This window comes from Lactuca virosa, chromosome 7 (genome assembly GCF_052849685.1).
Source record: "Lactuca virosa cultivar CGN04683 chromosome 7, Lactuca_virosa_CGN04683_v6, whole genome shotgun sequence".
NCBI lineage: Eukaryota > Viridiplantae > Streptophyta > Magnoliopsida > Asterales > Asteraceae > Lactuca > Lactuca virosa.
The window spans coordinates 6,245,557-6,263,245 of record NC_136432.1 but is presented as its reverse complement, the minus strand read 5'-3'; the positions used below and the strand labels follow the sequence as shown (position 1 = coordinate 6,263,245).

At 34.3% G+C, this 17,689-nt stretch overlaps 1 protein-coding gene across 1 annotated transcript; it reads right to left on the bottom strand.

Moving 5' to 3' along the window:
• Window positions 1-13,379: 13,379 nt before the first annotated feature.
• On the bottom strand, window positions 13,380-15,164 carry LOC145123895 (uncharacterized). Its single transcript, XM_079059082.1, has 3 exons — window positions 14,951-15,164; window positions 14,533-14,612; window positions 13,380-14,076 (listed from the first exon to the last, which is right to left on the bottom strand). The coding sequence occupies exons 1-3, from the start codon at window positions 15,116-15,118 to the stop codon at window positions 13,491-13,493; spliced, it is 834 nt and encodes a 277-aa protein (XP_078915208.1). The 5' UTR covers window positions 15,119-15,164; the 3' UTR covers window positions 13,380-13,490.
• Window positions 15,165-17,689: the final 2,525 nt, after the last annotated feature.

Here is a 17,689-nt window from a genome sequence, read left to right as displayed (position 1 = left end):
TCCAGCCTATAAATATGAGACGTTTCCCCTCATTTTTCTTCGCATCTTTCTCACACTTCTATCCCAAATACCCCCAAACCCTCTTCCCTTTTACCTAGCACCTCCTAGGTTTTAATGGCGAGTTCCGGAGCGCCAGAAGGCTTCGAGAAGAAGAGCTTTCAGCTCAGAAGTTCTGCCTACGAAGAGCCCGATTCTTCGCTAAACCCTTTGTAAGTGAGTTATGCTTACCCTACTTTAAGTATAAGGTATGTTTAAGTTCATTATTGTTATTATGAACCTATAAACAAGATTTATCAGTGATTCCAAGTCGTTATACTGATTGATCTACTTACGGGGATGATGTCTAGGCTGTGATTTAATGAGGTGTATAAAGTGGGATTTCCAAACAGTATACTTTGTATACCAAACATACCCTACCTTCGATATGGTCCTACGTGGTTGTTCCTTACTTGATAGATCATGAAAGTAGACTTTGAGTCATGGCCGGCTCTATGTATAAGTTTTTTAAGCTAGGGCTTAGGGCCCCCAATTCTAAAGGGCCCCATATTCTCCATAGTATAAAAGTTTAGTCCATTAAAACACCCAATCCGGTAACTACAAAATAAATCAAACGGAAGAATAAATCAACGATTGCTAGACTCATGAAACTAAAACGACGTTGCATTCTTCTACCGATTTTGATTTCCATGACACATTATCTCATCCATTTCTGATTTATAAATGAACGAGTCCGAAGAAGTACACATTCATCTTCTATTATTCTGACTTCTATCTTGATTCTCGATTCAAATCCTCATATGTATGTGTTTCTTTTTCACATTATATTACTGTTAGGCTATTTTCCTTTCCTTAATCTATTCTAGTATCTTCTATCTCAATATTGTCGATTCTCTATTAGAAGTCTTCTACATGTATTATCATTTATTAAAATGGATATGAGTAAAATCACATCTTATAGAAAGCACAACGTAGGGTGATTTGATTCGTTAGTCTGATCACTTTCAATTACTTTTTCGATTAGAATATAGCTATGTGATTGAGCTATCTACTCCTAAATACATAAATTCTTGACAGTGAATGATAGGTTATCGTAACAAGTTTGTTATGTACTTTTGTTATATTATGTGTTATAAGAATCATATAGAAATTTTCATCAAATTATTGTTAATTTAGGTTATTACAATAGGAAAGCTCATTTATACCATATTAAAATTATCCATGAAGAAAACATAAAGAGTGAACTTGTATGTCAATACAATTGAGGAGTATACTAAAGGTGAAAGGGCCCCAAAATTTTGGTTCGCTTAGAGCCCCCAAATTGGTTGAGCCGCCCCTGCTTTGAGTTAATGATGAATTTAGACTAATAATTAGTCGCAATAAATATTAGACCAAAAACTTAGCGATAATAATGTTGGGTTTCGTCGAAGGAAAAGACAATTGTTAGAAGCGAAGCACCGCCCAAATTTCGAGTCATCACTTTAACAAGTGAGTGCATAGTTACTTTCATCTTACACATAGATATGAAGTATTTAATATTAATACATGCTATACGTGCTTATTATCTATGTTCCTGATATCTATGCTAGATGAACGATTTATATATGTTTTACTTGATTTAAACTGTATATGTATTTTTATACCTATAAATATATTGGGTAAATATGGGTAGATGAAAGATGATATGGATGATGAGAGATGATATAGAGGTTGAGAGGTGTAAGATGATGAGAAGACTTGACTTTGAAGTTGATCCAGTCATCTAGCATAGTATAGATGACGACCACAAACTATTCTAGACAGTTCAGTGGAACGCTAGCAGGCTCGAAACCTGTAGGTGTTTGTGAACGACGTGTTCACCAGATGTACTCTAAAAACCCTGGCAGCTATGGACTTAGTGCCTTATGAATATTGGCAACTATGGACTTAGTGCCTAATAGATAACATTGGCAGCTGAGCCTAATGAGCAACATCGACAACTATGGACTTAGTGCATGTTAGATAAACCCTGACAGTGATGGACTTCGTGCCTATTCCTTAGGAATAAATATTGAAGAATATATGATTCTTAGGGTAGATCTTTAAGAATAAAGAAGATAATGGGGATGGGTAATTGGATTAATTGTTTGACATGAAGTATGTAAAGAAAAAAATTAACTTTATTATTGTGGGTTGAAAACTCTATGTATTCACCAGGTTTCCCAACCTGACCCACTCAGTTTATTTGTATCACAGGTGTCGATACGAAGCTAGATTACACTGAGAGATTAACGAAGATGTAAATTATTAGTGTAAATGAATGTAAGGTCTGTTTATGCTTATGTTTCTGTAATGATGATGACATCCCAATGTTTTAAATATAAACAAAATACATTTCTTCGTAAATGCTTCGATAATATCTTTATCATGTTTTCTGGGAACAAATTCCGCAATATTATTCTTTAAAATGGGTACTTTGATTTTTAAATAAGCATAAATAAAATTTTTAAAATGACTGTGAATTTAGGGATGTCACAGTTGGTATTAGAGCATTAGTTTAAATGAACTAGTAATTTGTAGGAAATTTCTTGACTTAAACTTAGAATGCTAAGTGATGATTGTGAGATGAGTGTCTGCTATATTTAGGATGTATGCTTGAATAGACATGAACACTAGCTTATTTAGGGGAGATGCCTAAATTGCTTTTATGTGCTAAATGATTTATGCTATAATATGTATTATATGCTTTATGATATTATCGTTTGATCGAATCTAAGGTCTGTTGCCGACCGGATCTGGAAACTTTATGTGTTCAAATTTCTAAACGTTTAATTACGGTATTAGAACTGATATGTAACTTTTCAGAGTGATAAGGAGATTTATACATCTATCGTAAATAAAGCTTTCCCTATTTTAATTCTCGTCGCTGCACATCGAACGCCTGATTTGGTGTATAGATCGACATGGTGAGAAATCGAAGTAGATTGGGAAACGGTAACCAACTGCCTGAGCCTTGAGTGATTGAGCATGCACCAAAGGCAACAGTTGCACCCGATCCAATCACAATGGCAGGAGTACAGGCAATGATACAAATGATGTTGGATCGTCAGATGGAAGAGACAAGGCTTCTACTTCAACATAATATGGATGAACCTACTGTGCCTGTTGTGTAACGTGAATTGAATGAAAAACTGTCAGAGTAGGGAAATTACAGTCGTACTGTGAGTCAAGTTGAACCCCGAGTGGTCAAGCGGAATGACCCAGACAGAGGGATTGACAGGGATGGTTGTATGTATAAGAACTTTTTGGGTGCCAAGCCACCAAGTCTTTCTGGAAGCCCAAAGCCAGTAGAAATCATGGACTAGATCTCCGAGATGTAGATGGTATTTGAAAGTTGCAATTGCAGCAACAAACAGAAAACCGTCTTTGTAGTCAGACAACTAAAGACCATAGTTTTAAGTTGGTGGAAGTTGTTGGCAGATAAAATGCCACAAGGAGAAGCCATGCGGATGTATTGGGAAGCATTCATGGAGCAGTTGAATGCAATACTGCTCAGAGATAGATCTGATAGACCTAAACAATGAGTTTCAGAACCTAAAGAAAGGGAAGATGATTGTTGACGAGTATGCCACCGCATTCATCGAGAAGATGAAGCTATTCCCCTACTTGGTTCTAAGGTAGATAGGTTTGCTAACGGATTGCCAACAGACTTTGGTGCAACAGTAAAATTGGAAACTACTTTGAAGATAACCGTTAGAGCACCCAAGAATGTGGAGACCCAACTTAGGGAAAAAGGTCTGAAAAGAGGCGAGGTAGGGGAGAAGAGGAAGTTTGAGGGGTATTCAAGATCCGAAAAGAGAAATATGTTCCCGAAGTCTGACCCTAATAACAAGAGGTATGGGGATAACAATGAAGAAAAGTGGTGTGACAAATGTAGAAGGAAACACATCGGGAGATGCTCTAAAGAGGTGACCTGCTTCAAATGCAGGAAGACTGGTCACTATGCCAACGAATGCACGACCAAGAGAGAAGTCTGATTTAAGTGTGGTGAAGAAGGATACTTCAACCAAGACTGCCCAATTAGGGAAGGAGCTACAAAGCCAAACGTACCACCGAAACCAAAGGCAAGAGCATTCCATATGATCCTTAATGAAGCTGGTGACGATGCAAGGGATTAGGAGTAAGGATCTATAAAGTAGCCATATAGATAGTATCATGTGGTGTAGCCTAATATAAGAGGCATAGTGTATGGTGAACTTGAATACCTATGTAATCGTTTCAAGAAATAATATAAACCTTAATTATATTATCCGATTAAATGACTATGTGAAATTCTTGTATGGTGACTTGGTGAACTGAGAGGCAATACTTGGGACGAGTATTAGTACATGTGAAAGGTAGTAGAGGCCTATACTACCGGAAGCACATGAATCACTCTTGGATCAAGGAAAGTCAGAAGGTTATCAAGGCGCTAGTAATTGATTCTGTTTTATTCATGTATGTCGTTACCATCGCTTCGGTAATGACTAAGAAGATGATTGTTATTCCAACCCTAGTAGTCATATCAAATCGATTCCGGATAAGATATGTATTCTACGTGGTTCAAAGAACCAAGATCGATGTAGCATCTGACTTAAGCTAGAAGATTGAAGTGAAAGATAATCGAAGCGATCAATAGAAGTATCGCGATCGGTGTTAAAGTAAGAATCTTGTAGCTATAAGTTCTACATGCTAGAATGTGATTATATCACATTAGAACCTGAAGGAAGGTATATTCCATTATGGAATTTGACTCTAAAAGACCTGAGTCTAAGCATTGCATCATAGGATGAGACGTCATTAGGACATGACCCATTAGTCTGTTACAATAATTGAAATAAAGAACTTATCTTAAGTTAAGTAGGGTCAGGAGTTTGCAATAAAGATCGAGTTTGTAACTTGAAGGCTATGATTGAAATTCTAACATAGTACGAAGAGCGGGTGCAAGATTGAGCACCACCAGCAGTTAAGAAGTCCACGAGTTAGATATTCATTTGAAAAGACATAAGAGTTACGATTATTACCTAGGATGAAAAGATAATGTATGGATTCATTGTACAAGACCTGTTTTGTTGATGATTCCGGGACGTAATCATCTTAAGGGTGAGATAAATGTAACGCCCGCAGATTCGTATTGACTTTTTGATAGAAGATTATTTAGAGTAAACTTATTCATCGTATTGACGAACGTACATGTACTGAGAAAGGTTACTAAGTTATTTAGCTTACTATTTATTCTATGACTTAGGGGCTGTTTGAAACCGTCTGACCGGTCTGAGTCAGCGATATCAGCTGACTTAGTCAGACATGAATATGTTTGATGTGGGCTGATTCGGTCAGCATGTCTGGCTTAATTGGCTGAGTTGGTCAGCTTCCAAAACCCATCTGACTGGCAAAAAGGACCTCACTACCCCCGATCTATTATTCTCCTTCGTGACCTAAAAGAAAAACGGCAGCGACATCTGTTCACGTCGGCATCCCAATCGCCGATCTGTTCTTCCCAATCGTCGATCTGTTCTTCCCCTTACGTCCGTCCACACAGGTTCGTTCTTGCCCTCATCTGTTCAAATCGAATTCGATTTTGACTTTATTTAGTCAAAACTCCATCTTCTTGGCCGATGATTGAGCCCCTTAGTGTTGCTAATTGAATTAATGGGTCGGTCCCCTCTAAATACTTGAATGATAATGCTTTAATTGAATTAATGTTAGGTTACAGCCCCCCTTATCATGAATCGTCCCTATATGTGTATATGTTCTTCAAATATTCAAATAAAAAAACCACTGTACTTGGTATGTTATGTAATCAGAATTTTTTTTCTTTGTATAATCTATTAAATCTGAAATTGTGTGTAATGTATGTATGTACTTGGTATGTTGTGTATGAATAATCTATGAAATCTGAAATTGTGTGTAATGTATGTAATAGATTATGAAATCAGAATTTTTTTTCTTTGTATAAGCTATTAAATCTGATTTTTTTGCTTGTATAAGTTATGAAATCAGATTTTTTTGTATGATGTTATGTTCTAATGTTATGAAATCTCAAATTGTCTATGTATAAGCTATGAAATCAGAATTTTTTTTTCCATGTATAAGCTATGTAATTGGTAGAAAATTGTTGACTTTGATTTAGCTATTACTATTTAGGATTATGTTGATCTCATTGGTAGAAAATTGTTTTATGTTTAGATATTTATGTTAGCTTGTTATTTATGTTTTAGGATGTTGGTTTGGAACGAAAGTGAGGACAAAACTTTTCTTGATGCATGTATCCATGAATTAACCACTAATGGTCGTGAGGGTTCTGGGCTTAAGGCTAGTTCATGGAAGATAGTACGCGAAAAATTGATGAACGAACACGGTAAAGAGGTTGATCAAAAGCAAATGAAAAACCACTTTGACTACTACAAATCAAAGTATGTTGCTTGGGTGAAACTGAAAAACAAAACCGGCAATATATATGACGCTATAAAAAATAAATTTAACCTCACTGATGAACAATGGAAGGAAGAGGGGAAGGTAATATTTTTATAACAAATACTATTATAATTATTTTTATAAAAAATACTAATATTTTTAAAAATTGTAAACAGTTGAACAAGTTCGTGTTGTCATTGAAAACTAAACCCCTGCAGTTTCCTGATCTTTGCACCCAACTATTTGAAGGGTCGACCTCAACCGGCTTTCAAAGTTGGGGGCCATCATCTACACTCCCTCGTCCTGTAGAGGAGTTTAGTGCCCATGATTTTGATGATGATGTTCCAATGAAAACCTCAACACAACACGTAGGTGCAAGTGAAGAATCTTCGGGGCGTTCAAAAAATACGGAAGTTGGTGGAAACAAAAAAGTTGGTGGAAAAAAAAGAGATGCAAGGGCATTAGAAGTTGAAGAGGAGATTGTCAAACTTGCAAGGTCGTTAGTGGAAAAAAAAAATGAAAGAATTGAAAAAAGTGAAATGGATAAGGATGTTGATGCGTGTATGGAGAAATTAAACAAAATGGAATGGGGAGAAGAAGATGAAAGACACAAAACCGCTCTTTTGCTATTTGGTGAAAGTGCCGATGTTAGGAAAGTTTGGTTACGACTTTCGCATACTAGTTGTGAGTCGTGGGTGATGGGTGCGGGTAGGAAGTATGGTTACCTTTGATGATGTTTACTATGTTTTTGTTGCATGACTTTTTGTTATTTGCATGACTTTTGGATCCTATGTTTGATGACTTCTTTGGATGTTACTTTGGATGATGTGTAATAGTTTTTTTTTGTTATGTGACTTTTGTTACTTTGGATGATATTTGGATATTGAATATGACTTTTGTTATTTACTAGTTTTTTGTTATATGATGTTTGTTATATGACTTTTGTTACTTTAACATGTTACCTAATTGTTTGTAACAGGTCAAGTATGGTTTCTGATGGTGAAGTTGTAGCTTTTCTTTTACTTGTGTTTTATTGGTTGAGGTCAAACCGGCGCAGGCTAATCAGAATTCATAGAATTAGAGATAACAATTCAAGCGGGTATGCGTATACGCAAGATTTGATGTATGGAGACCCTACACAATGTTTCGATATGATGCGTCTTACACAAGAGGCATTTGCTTTATTATGCAACCACTTTACCCAAAAAAATTGGTTGCAAGCTAGTAGGACAATAAGCATTGAAGAGAAGATAGCTATATTCTTACATGTTATAGGACATAACGAACGTTTTCGCGCCGTTAAGGGAAGATTTCATCACTCCACACAAACGATTCATCAATGTTTTCATGAGGTCCTAACAGCAATGATGTGTTTTGCAAAAGAAATTATAGTACCAACAACTCCTAATCCAACAAGACATAACTCGGAACGACATAGACGGTTAAAAAATATTTTTTCCGGAGCAATAGGTGTATTAGATGGAACTCTTGTACATGCGGTTGTACCCGTTGATCAACAAACTCGTTATAGAGGAAGAGGAAAAGGAGAATGTTTTCAAAATGTAATAGGAATTTGTGATTTTGATATGATATTCATCTTTTTTTGGGCTGGATGGGAGGGTATAGCACATGATTCAAGAGTTTTGAAAGAAGTTGCATTCAATTCGACTTCTGGATTTCCATTTCCTCCACCAGGTTTGTAATCTTTATATAATTTTTATTATTTATCTTCTTTATATAATATGTGTCATTATATAATATGTGTCACATTCATTTGCAGATAAATATTACCTTTGTGATGCCGCATATACAAACACTCGTGGGTTTATGGCTCCATACCGCAATACTAGGTATTGGTTAGCCGATTTTCGAAGAGGCAGACCTTTAACTAGAGAAGAAAGGTTCAATTATGCTCATGCACAACTTAGAAATGTTATTGAGCGTGCATATGGTGTTTTGAAGGCGAGATTCCCAATCTTAAAACAAATGGCTCCTTATCCTTTTACAGTGCAAAGAGACATAGTAATTGCTTGTGTCGCGGTCCATAATTTTATAAGGAAATACAATATAGAAGATGACTTGTTTAAAAATTTTGAGGAGGACACTATGGTTACTCCTGACGTCCAAGGTGGGGGAATTGATAGAGAAAACATACAAGGCATAGAATGGGGTCCAGAAGCCGTTGAATATATGCGTGTTTTGCGTGATCAGATTGCAAATCAACTACTTTCACCTACTTTACGTTAAATTATTATGTTATTTTGAATTTCATTATGTTTTTATTTGGATATTAAATGATTTATGTTTAATTTACATTTTGAATGACATTTTTTGTTTGTGTGTAATTTACATTTTGTATGACAATATGTATGTTTTTATAATTATTCAGCAACTTAATCAATCACTATATATAACAGAAGGGTAAAATGGTCATTTTTCATCACTCAGCACATTCAGTCAGATGTACAATCAAACAACATGATTTCTTACTCAGTCAGGATTTCTTACCCAGACAGACCTTTCCCAGTCAGCACTTTCTCAGTCAACAATTATCAAACGGGGCCTTACATTTCAAGTACTCGTGTTGCGGTAGAGTAAATGAGAGTATTAGCACGATACTTGAAAAAATGTATAGGATTGTGACATCCCCATTTTCACGGCCAATTTAAAAATTTTATTTATGCTTATTTATTTTAGAGTATACAACTTATTGCACATTTTGTTCCCAAAACATGATAATATCATTATCAAGTCATTTTTGAAGAAAGGTATTTCATTTATATTTAAAACTATGGGATGTGATCGTCAATATAGATACATAAGCATAAACAAATCTTAATATGTCTTACAATATCTTATTATACTAATGGCCTACAAACTCTTCAAACCAGTCATTATCCATGTGTCTTCGTATCGCTGCCTGTGATACAAAGAAACTAAGTGGTCAGACTTGGGATCTTGGTGAGCACATAGAGTTTTCAACCCAAAATAATTAAGTTTTCAATTATATATTTCACATCAAATAACTTACCTGATTACCCATTCCCGTTATTTTCACATATTAATCCTAAAATACTGATCTCAAGGGACCTAACCTAAAGATCATCATCAACAACGGGTAGACAATATTACTTGGGGGATTCCCATAGCAATATATGTTAAAAAGGAAACCATGGGGAGATAGAGTACATCAAATGAAAAAATAGTTTATTAACACCTACAGGTTGCGAGCCTGTCAATGTTTCACTGCATTGTCTAGAATAGTCTGCGGTCTTCATCTATACTCTGCTAGATGACTGGTTCACAAAAAATCAAGGTCTCTCATCATTTCATTTTTCATCACCCATTACTTCCCAATATATTATATATATATATATATATATATATATATATATATATATATATATATAGATCTTGACTCTCTCTCTCTCTCTCTCTATATATATATATATATATATATATATATATATATATATATATATGAAAATGCATATATGATTAAAGCAAATAAATCATATTATCTATCATAGATACTAAGTAATTCAGATAATAGACACACATAGCATTTAATCCTTTGGATACTTTATATTTATGTGTAAGATGAAAGTAACTATGCACTCACTTGTTAAAATGGATGACAGGAAAGTCGGGCAGCGCTTCGCTTCAGCACTTAACTTTTCCTTTATGTGACCTAGGTTCAATTATCAGTTTATCACTAAGTCTTAGTCTTAATACTTCTTATGACTAATTAATAGTCTAGAGTCCTCAACAATCCCAATTTCTAAATCATGATCTATCAAGTTAGGAGCAACCAAGTAAGATAATATTCGGAGGTAGGGTCCGCTTGGTATACAAAATATACTGTTTGGAAATCCCACTTTAAATACCTCACTAAATCTAGCCTAGGCATCACCCCTGTAAGCAGATCAAATAGTATAATGACTTGAAACCACTGATCAATCGTATTTATAAATTCATAATAATGAATATAAATATAAATATAAATATAAGTTACATTGAAAGCAAAATAAGTGTAGCTTCACTTACAAAGATTTTCCTGATAAAAGTCCGGAAATTGCACTGACAGAACTGCGACCTGATAGCTACTAATACCGGGCACTCATGGACCTTAGAGCTTTGCCAAAATATCCTAAATACTAAGATTTTCGGGCTAAGGGAGTAGAAACTCGAGAGAGATTGTTTAGAGAATGTGTGGAGAAAAAATGAGCAGGAAAAAGCTACTTATAAGCATTTTCTAAGGAGGCATGTCGTGCCTACCTACCAGGCGTGCTGCGCGTTGGGTAGGTGGCGGTTCCTCCCCCACCAGTTGACTGACACGTGGCGTTCACTGAGAGGGGCTGCGTGACAAAGCGGTAGGTAGAGCTGGAACTTTAAAAATTCATATCTCACTCATATGAACTCTGTTTTTGATGTTCTCTATATCCACGCGTAGGTATTTATGAGTACTACAACTTTTATTTAGACTTCGCCGACTAAATCCAGTCGATCTTAAATTTAACAGTCTACGAAGATTTCACTGCAATGGACCGTGTAACATTCATAACTTCTTCATACGAACTTCGTTTTCGACTATTTTTATATCGATAGACACCTTATCACGAGATCTTCAATTCTAGTTTGGTTCGTTTCGGCTAAAAGTCAACCAATCTAAAATTCGATTTATGTGAAGTTAGATTTGGACGCTCTCTATATGCACATGTTCGTTTTTATGATTACTACGACTTTCGTTTAAATTACTTAAGCTAATAAGCAACCTATCTCTGATTCACTATTTACGGCGTACTTTGTCGTATCGGGTCGAACGCGTAACTACAAATGATCATAACTTCTTCATACGAAGTTAGATTTTAGCGTTCCTTATATCCCCGAAATCATCATTACGACTACTTCAGTTTTAATCAAGGATATTTATTTTAATTAATATTTTATTTAAAATTTTGTTTTAGCCCTATTTATTAAGTTTTCACCTAATATTATATACACGTAATGTAAACACATAAGTCACATAGATTCAAACATATTTCTTTCTATTTATTCATCAAATGATTATAATTATTGACCAAAGTCAATTACAAATCTTGTTAATGCCTAGTGGAAAACGTGAAGGTTACAAAAATACCTGAGATAGTTAACGACAGGAACACTCACTTCATGTTATGTTTATTTGATTGTATCCTATTGTCATGTAAGGATATAACTTGTCTATTCCCTTTTTCGTATCAGTTGTACACATTCAACATGTATAACTTTTAAAGAATTTTTTTTGGATGTAATTTAGTGTGAAAAGTTATGATCGTATATGTTTGAACCAAAACCAAATTAATATTTTGGATTGCGGAGTGGCTTTATTTATTATAATTAGAAGCTAATGATCCAAAAAAAACATATTTTATTAGTAAAATATTTTTTTATTATGTATGCTTATAATTAAAAACAATCGTTGTTAAAATATTTGGTATTTTATCTATTTAAGAAACTAATAGCAAAATAAATAAATAGATAAGAGATTTTTTTAAATGAATATAAAAATTTATCAAATTATGTGAAAGTTATATATTTTGGGAGTCCTTTACTATTGAGAATAAAAAAAAGAAAAAAAAAAGGAAAAAAAATCAACCCAACTATAATTTGGTTTCTTTATATCACATTTTAATTTAGTTCATACTAGTTGGATGCATATTCCAAAACACAGTATCAATTCAAACACTTAATCAGATACCCTCAAACGCTTAATCCACTCAAACAAACAACGAACACCTCTTAACATCTACTGATACCCTACAATATGAAAACATAGCTAGATGTTGATTCCCACTTATACTTGTACTCATCATAGTCTAAGCCATAAAATCGTTTATTATAACAAAGTGTTATAAATTCCCAAAAATAAGACCAAGATTTGAGGTACCCTTGAACAAAATAAGCTTTATAACTTCCCAATGTGGTTTACTCGGGTTTGACATGTATCGTCTAACCAACCCAACTAATGTTACAAAGATAGCCTTGTACGCACCATCACATACTTCAAACTTCCAATAACACTAGCGTAGAATATTTTCCATATTAGACATGTCCTTATCATTCAAAGGGAAATATGATTTAGGGAGTTTGACATGCGTCGGAAGTAGTTTGATGATTGTTTTTACTCCATCCATGTTGACATGCGTCGGAAGTAGTTTGATGATTGATTTAGGGAGCTTGATGATTGTGTATAAAAGTTTCTAAATTCAATATGTGCCTCCTCAATTATATCGGCTTCTAGTTGACCACTACGATGTTTGATGTGGTAGATGCCGTTGAACTTGGTGATTTCATTTTTCATGGACTTCCACTTTGAATTTATTTGATAGACATTGGTCATCATTTCCCATTTGGTTTATAAAATATGCTCTAACCTGATTCCAAAATATCTTACGCATTCATGATTCACATTACCCAAGTCTTTTGAAATATTGATCAAAACGTTGGCCAACATATTTCTTCGTTGGTGCTCCATCATCTTAACTTTTTTTTTTTTTTTTTTTTTTTAAATTTGGAAATACAGGTGGTATATATGGTTGTGAGAATGTGTGATAAACTAAGAGTGAGTACTATATTTATAATGTTTTTATTTTTGGAAAAATACACTAGCCATTGAAGTCGAATAACGTTAGCCAAGAAGCAAAGAAGCAAACACCGGGAAAAAAAGCTGCAAGGGAGCGGTACCGCACCATCCGGGATCGTGTTCCCGCAGTGTCATGCTTCGTGCATGACCTTCCCGTGAGTGCCACACCATACCGTATGCACTCATGTGAAATCGTATGCACTCATGTGAGACGTTGACTTTTAATATTTAATACATTGGACGTCTGATTATTGACCAAAATTTATTCAATAATATTTCTTTTGAACGGCATTCTATAATAAATGACCAAATGAAAACGATGTATCCAAAGCATTTAAGTAAACATAATAATATAACGTTGAAGGTGAGACAAGTACCATCACACAACAAAACCAAAAGTTATACATTATCCAAAACCATTACAAAGGCTTTTTCACATCAAAGATTTCAATGATCTTGCCTTGATCGGCTTCCTCCCTCTCTTCTTGCCAATAATTGCCACTTTACCTTTTTTGTGATCGTCAATATTATCTAATTCCACTTTCATGGGCCCGACCTCCGAAATCTCGGGTTCCAATCGTTTTCGTTTTTTTTCTTGTATATCAATATCACCGATAACATCACCGGTTTCATAACCGTTGTTGCTATTAGTAGCAACCGTACTAGCTTCGTTATAAATATATGTAATTGTACTTGTAGTTGTATCCGTTGCCCCTCTTTTCTTGCCCCAAGACGGCCCAAACCCTGAATAATAATAGAAATCATGCGGGTTTGTTGTGGGCCGTTTTTTGGTTCGGTGAGGCCGGGCCCCTGTCATGGGCCCGGATATCACCCGAGATTTTTTCTTAGTGGTCGAAAGATGGTGATCACACATTTTGTTGCCATTTTTGACCACCCTTCCACATTGCCATCCTTTTTCATCTAATTTATCACACAACACAATTTCTTCCTTAAACCCTAAAATGTCACCACAATTGTCATTATCGTTTTCATCTTCCCGAGAGGTCTTCAAAGCCACACTGTTATCAAGATTAATCTTTATTCCAAACCCATATTAATATAGCGGGAAATTAACAACCAAAATTTTCATATCTCCGAGTTGGATCATGAAGAATCAATGCACAGAAGTCTCAATTTGGAAATTTTCTAGTTGTTCATATCATAATATATATAGACATTAACGTTCGTAATATGAACATTATAGTTCTGCAATTCGCTGAAGCCACATTGACAACAAGATCAAAGTTTTATTCGAAAGCCATAAGATATAACGCAAAAAAGATTCAAACTTTCCCTAAACCCCAGATTAGATTACGAAGCAATCGCAGCACATAAGATGTTAAAGAAAGAAAAATTAACGACGATATATACATATAATCGAACAACCCTAACTCGTTATAGGTTCTGTAAATGATCGATAACATATTGAAAGCAACCAGAATAATTCGAATTCGAAGAAAAGATTCACGGGTTACCTCTCCAAAGCTCCTACGGAATCAACCGAGCTTCCATTTCCAGCAAGATTAACGTTGTAGTAAACCTCATAATCATCGAACTGGGTAAGGCAAGAAACCCATTCAACAAATTATCAAGAAAAACTATAAGCATGCTAATAATGACTATAATCTGACAAACAAAGAAAACCCATGGGGAAAGTAAACTTATTGAGCTCAATTTCACGACGAAAATGGTGGGATTTTAGGGTTTATGGTTGGGAAGAACCCTAGAGAAGGGGTTTTGAAGATAAACCCTAGAGAAGAAGAAAGAAGAAACCGAAGCAAATAAACAAAAGATTCGGAGTGATTTTAAGTGGGGTTTTCTTGTTTCGAGAGATTTGATTCATAGAATTGAAGAAAAACAAGAACATATTGAAGGAGAATGAATCAATGTTACCTGGTGGAGAGAAGAAGATGAATCCGAAGACGGAAAAGTGATGATATCCCATGGAGATTGATTAAGCTGACACAAGTTCTTCTTTAGCAATGATTCATCGGCGTCACTTGTAAGATTTGTGGTTGAGCTAAGCAACGCTGAGATTTTTGCATTTTTTCTTATTCTCATGGTGAAAATGGAGAACACGAAGAGAGAGAGGGAGATGGGTACAGCGGTGAGATCCAAAATGACTTTCTCTCTCTATAATTATATGTGTATAACTCTCTTTTTCAGAGACGATGTATATAAATATAAGAAAAGGTACAACTTCCAAAGAAATATGTACAAGTACATATTACCATATTATATATATTAAGAAAATTTTGGGCTACAAAAAGGATTTTATGTAGAATTGTGAGTTTTGTTTGTGCTTCTCTCCCCTCTTTGTTTTTTCGCAGAACCACAGAACTCGAAAACAATGAGAGGATTATACTAAGGCTAACAATATAAATTTACACTTTAGACCCTATACTAGTTGAATATTATCTGATATGGTCCTACTAGTTTGTTGTCTTTCCCTTACTTACATTATTAAACTTAAACTTTAGTTTGTTATTTCTTTTTTTACGAAACTAGAACTGAAAATTGGATTGAGTTTGGTTTAAACTCATTTATTAATTGGGTTGAAGATTTCAATACAACCCAACCTTTTTATTTAAATGGGTAGATATTTTCAACCCAACCCAGCGTTTTAGATAAATGAGTTATCACCGGGTTGACATGTTTATGTAATTCCTAACCCAACCTATTAAATAAATGGGTTAACCTATTAAATAAATGGGTTAACCTATTTAAAATAAAAAAATAAATAAATTGACTAAAATTTTCACTCCTTAAATTACTTCAAAACTTAAATAAATTTTCAAGGTATAATAAAAGCATAATCTCAATTCACAAATACAAAGAAATTGTTCAAATAACATTAAAGATGTGTAATTTCGAAATAATTTTTGAAGAGTAATTAATGTTGTCGGCGCACAGAAAAAATATAGGAATTAGGATTGCATTTTTTAAAACATAAATAATATTACAACAGTATAATTTATAAATTAGTACTTAGATTAATACATGACAATATTTAAATAATTATTAAATTAAATATATATTAAAGTTAAATGGGTTGGTGGGTTGACAACGTTTACCTAACCCAACCTATTTAACTAAATGAGTTAGGCGGATTGACCCATTTATCCTAAATGGGTTGAAAATCTCAACTCAACCTACTAAATTTGGGTTAGGTTGGTGGGTTGAGTCAATTTTTGTCAGCTCTATATCAAACCATGCATGAGTTGCCTTAAATTGGAAGATCAACTTGTTATTGTATTTTATATCGGTACAGTACAGTCCAATAATTATATATTTTTGTTGGAGTCATCTTTTATTCATAAGAGTTTTTCTTAGGGTCAATATAAGACTTCACATATATCTTACATGATATCACAGTCGGCATCCCACACCCTTATGGTTCAACGCATCTTTGGCAATCCTCATCGAGCCTCCGACTTTGAGTGAGGGTGTTAATATGAGATTCAACATATATCTTACATGACCATTTTTTTGGGTTTTGATCGAATCCTAAACAACCCTTAAAGTTGGTGAGAGTTTGGTCAACCTTATTTGAACTTGAATCGTTCCATATTTATAGAACATATTAAAACTAAGGTAAACAACATTATCTCACTACCATCTTTGGTTTTGTTTGGAGTGTTATGTTTTGTTGTGAGGAACCTATATTTACATTCTAGTTTTATGGATGATAATAATGTTTTTTTTTTTGGAGCATGGATTCTTTTATTATTGTTACTTTGGATCATAGTTTATGTAATGTCTGCATTTTTCATTAAGCATTTTGTAGAAGAATATTTATTTATGTTAGTTAATAATGTAAAATTTCTTATAAATAATAAATAAAGAATTCTTCATACATGATATATGCTTATATAATTGTTATTTGTATATAAATAATATTTGAATTATTTTTATAAAATAATGAAATCATTTATATGAAGTTGTAGTAGACGTGAATACAGACATGTTGATATAAAGAATGTTGAGAACAGAGCCCGTATGAAGAAACTACAATTTTTCAAAATTACGTGTTACAACTCATTGTGTCAGTATATTTTATAAAATACGGAACAAAAATATATTACTTCTTAGCCAAAATAGTCTTGACGAAAGTTGTAGTACATGAAATTACGAATCCGCTGATATAAAGGACATCGAAAACGGGATTCGTATGAAGAAGTTGTGATTTTTCAAAGATACAACGTGTTAGTCTTGGTAATAAAACAAACAAAAATAGATTATGAATTAGCCGGTAGGATCTAAAGGAAAGTTGTAGTACACTAATTTAAGAAACCGTGGATATAAAGAACGTTGAAAACGGAGCTCGTATGCGAAAGTTACATTTATCCGAAGAAAACGAGAATTTACCTAGCAACTGACAACTCTAGGCTACCAAGCGGCCACGTGGCAGTTGGAGAACTCTCAACCCCAACAACAACCGATGATGTTGCACCATAGGAAGAAGCCACGTTAGGACGTGCCATAGTTTTTGAAAATTTTCCCTATAAATAGATTTCGAACCCCTCTTTCATCCCTTGCTAATTTCGATCGAATTATCTCTAAACCCTTGAGATTGCAATCCCTCGTGATTTGATTTTTTTTGTTCTTCAAGTATCGTTAGCTGAGCGCTGA

What these genes read in the sequence shown, in the direction of transcription:
- LOC145123895 (XM_079059082.1), bottom strand. Translation starts at nt 15,118, where the DNA reads ATGAGAATAAGAAAAAATGCAAAAATCTCAGCGTTGCTTAGCTCAACC. An exon ending in CATCTTCTTCTCTCCACCAG is followed by an intron (nt 14,613 to 14,950) that starts GTAACATTGATT and finishes TGCCTTACCCAG; the next exon opens with TTCGATGATTATGAGGTTTA. An exon ending in TCCGTAGGAGCTTTGGAGAG is followed by an intron (nt 14,077 to 14,532) that starts GTAACCCGTGAA and finishes TCTTGATAACAG; the next exon opens with TGTGGCTTTGAAGACCTCTC.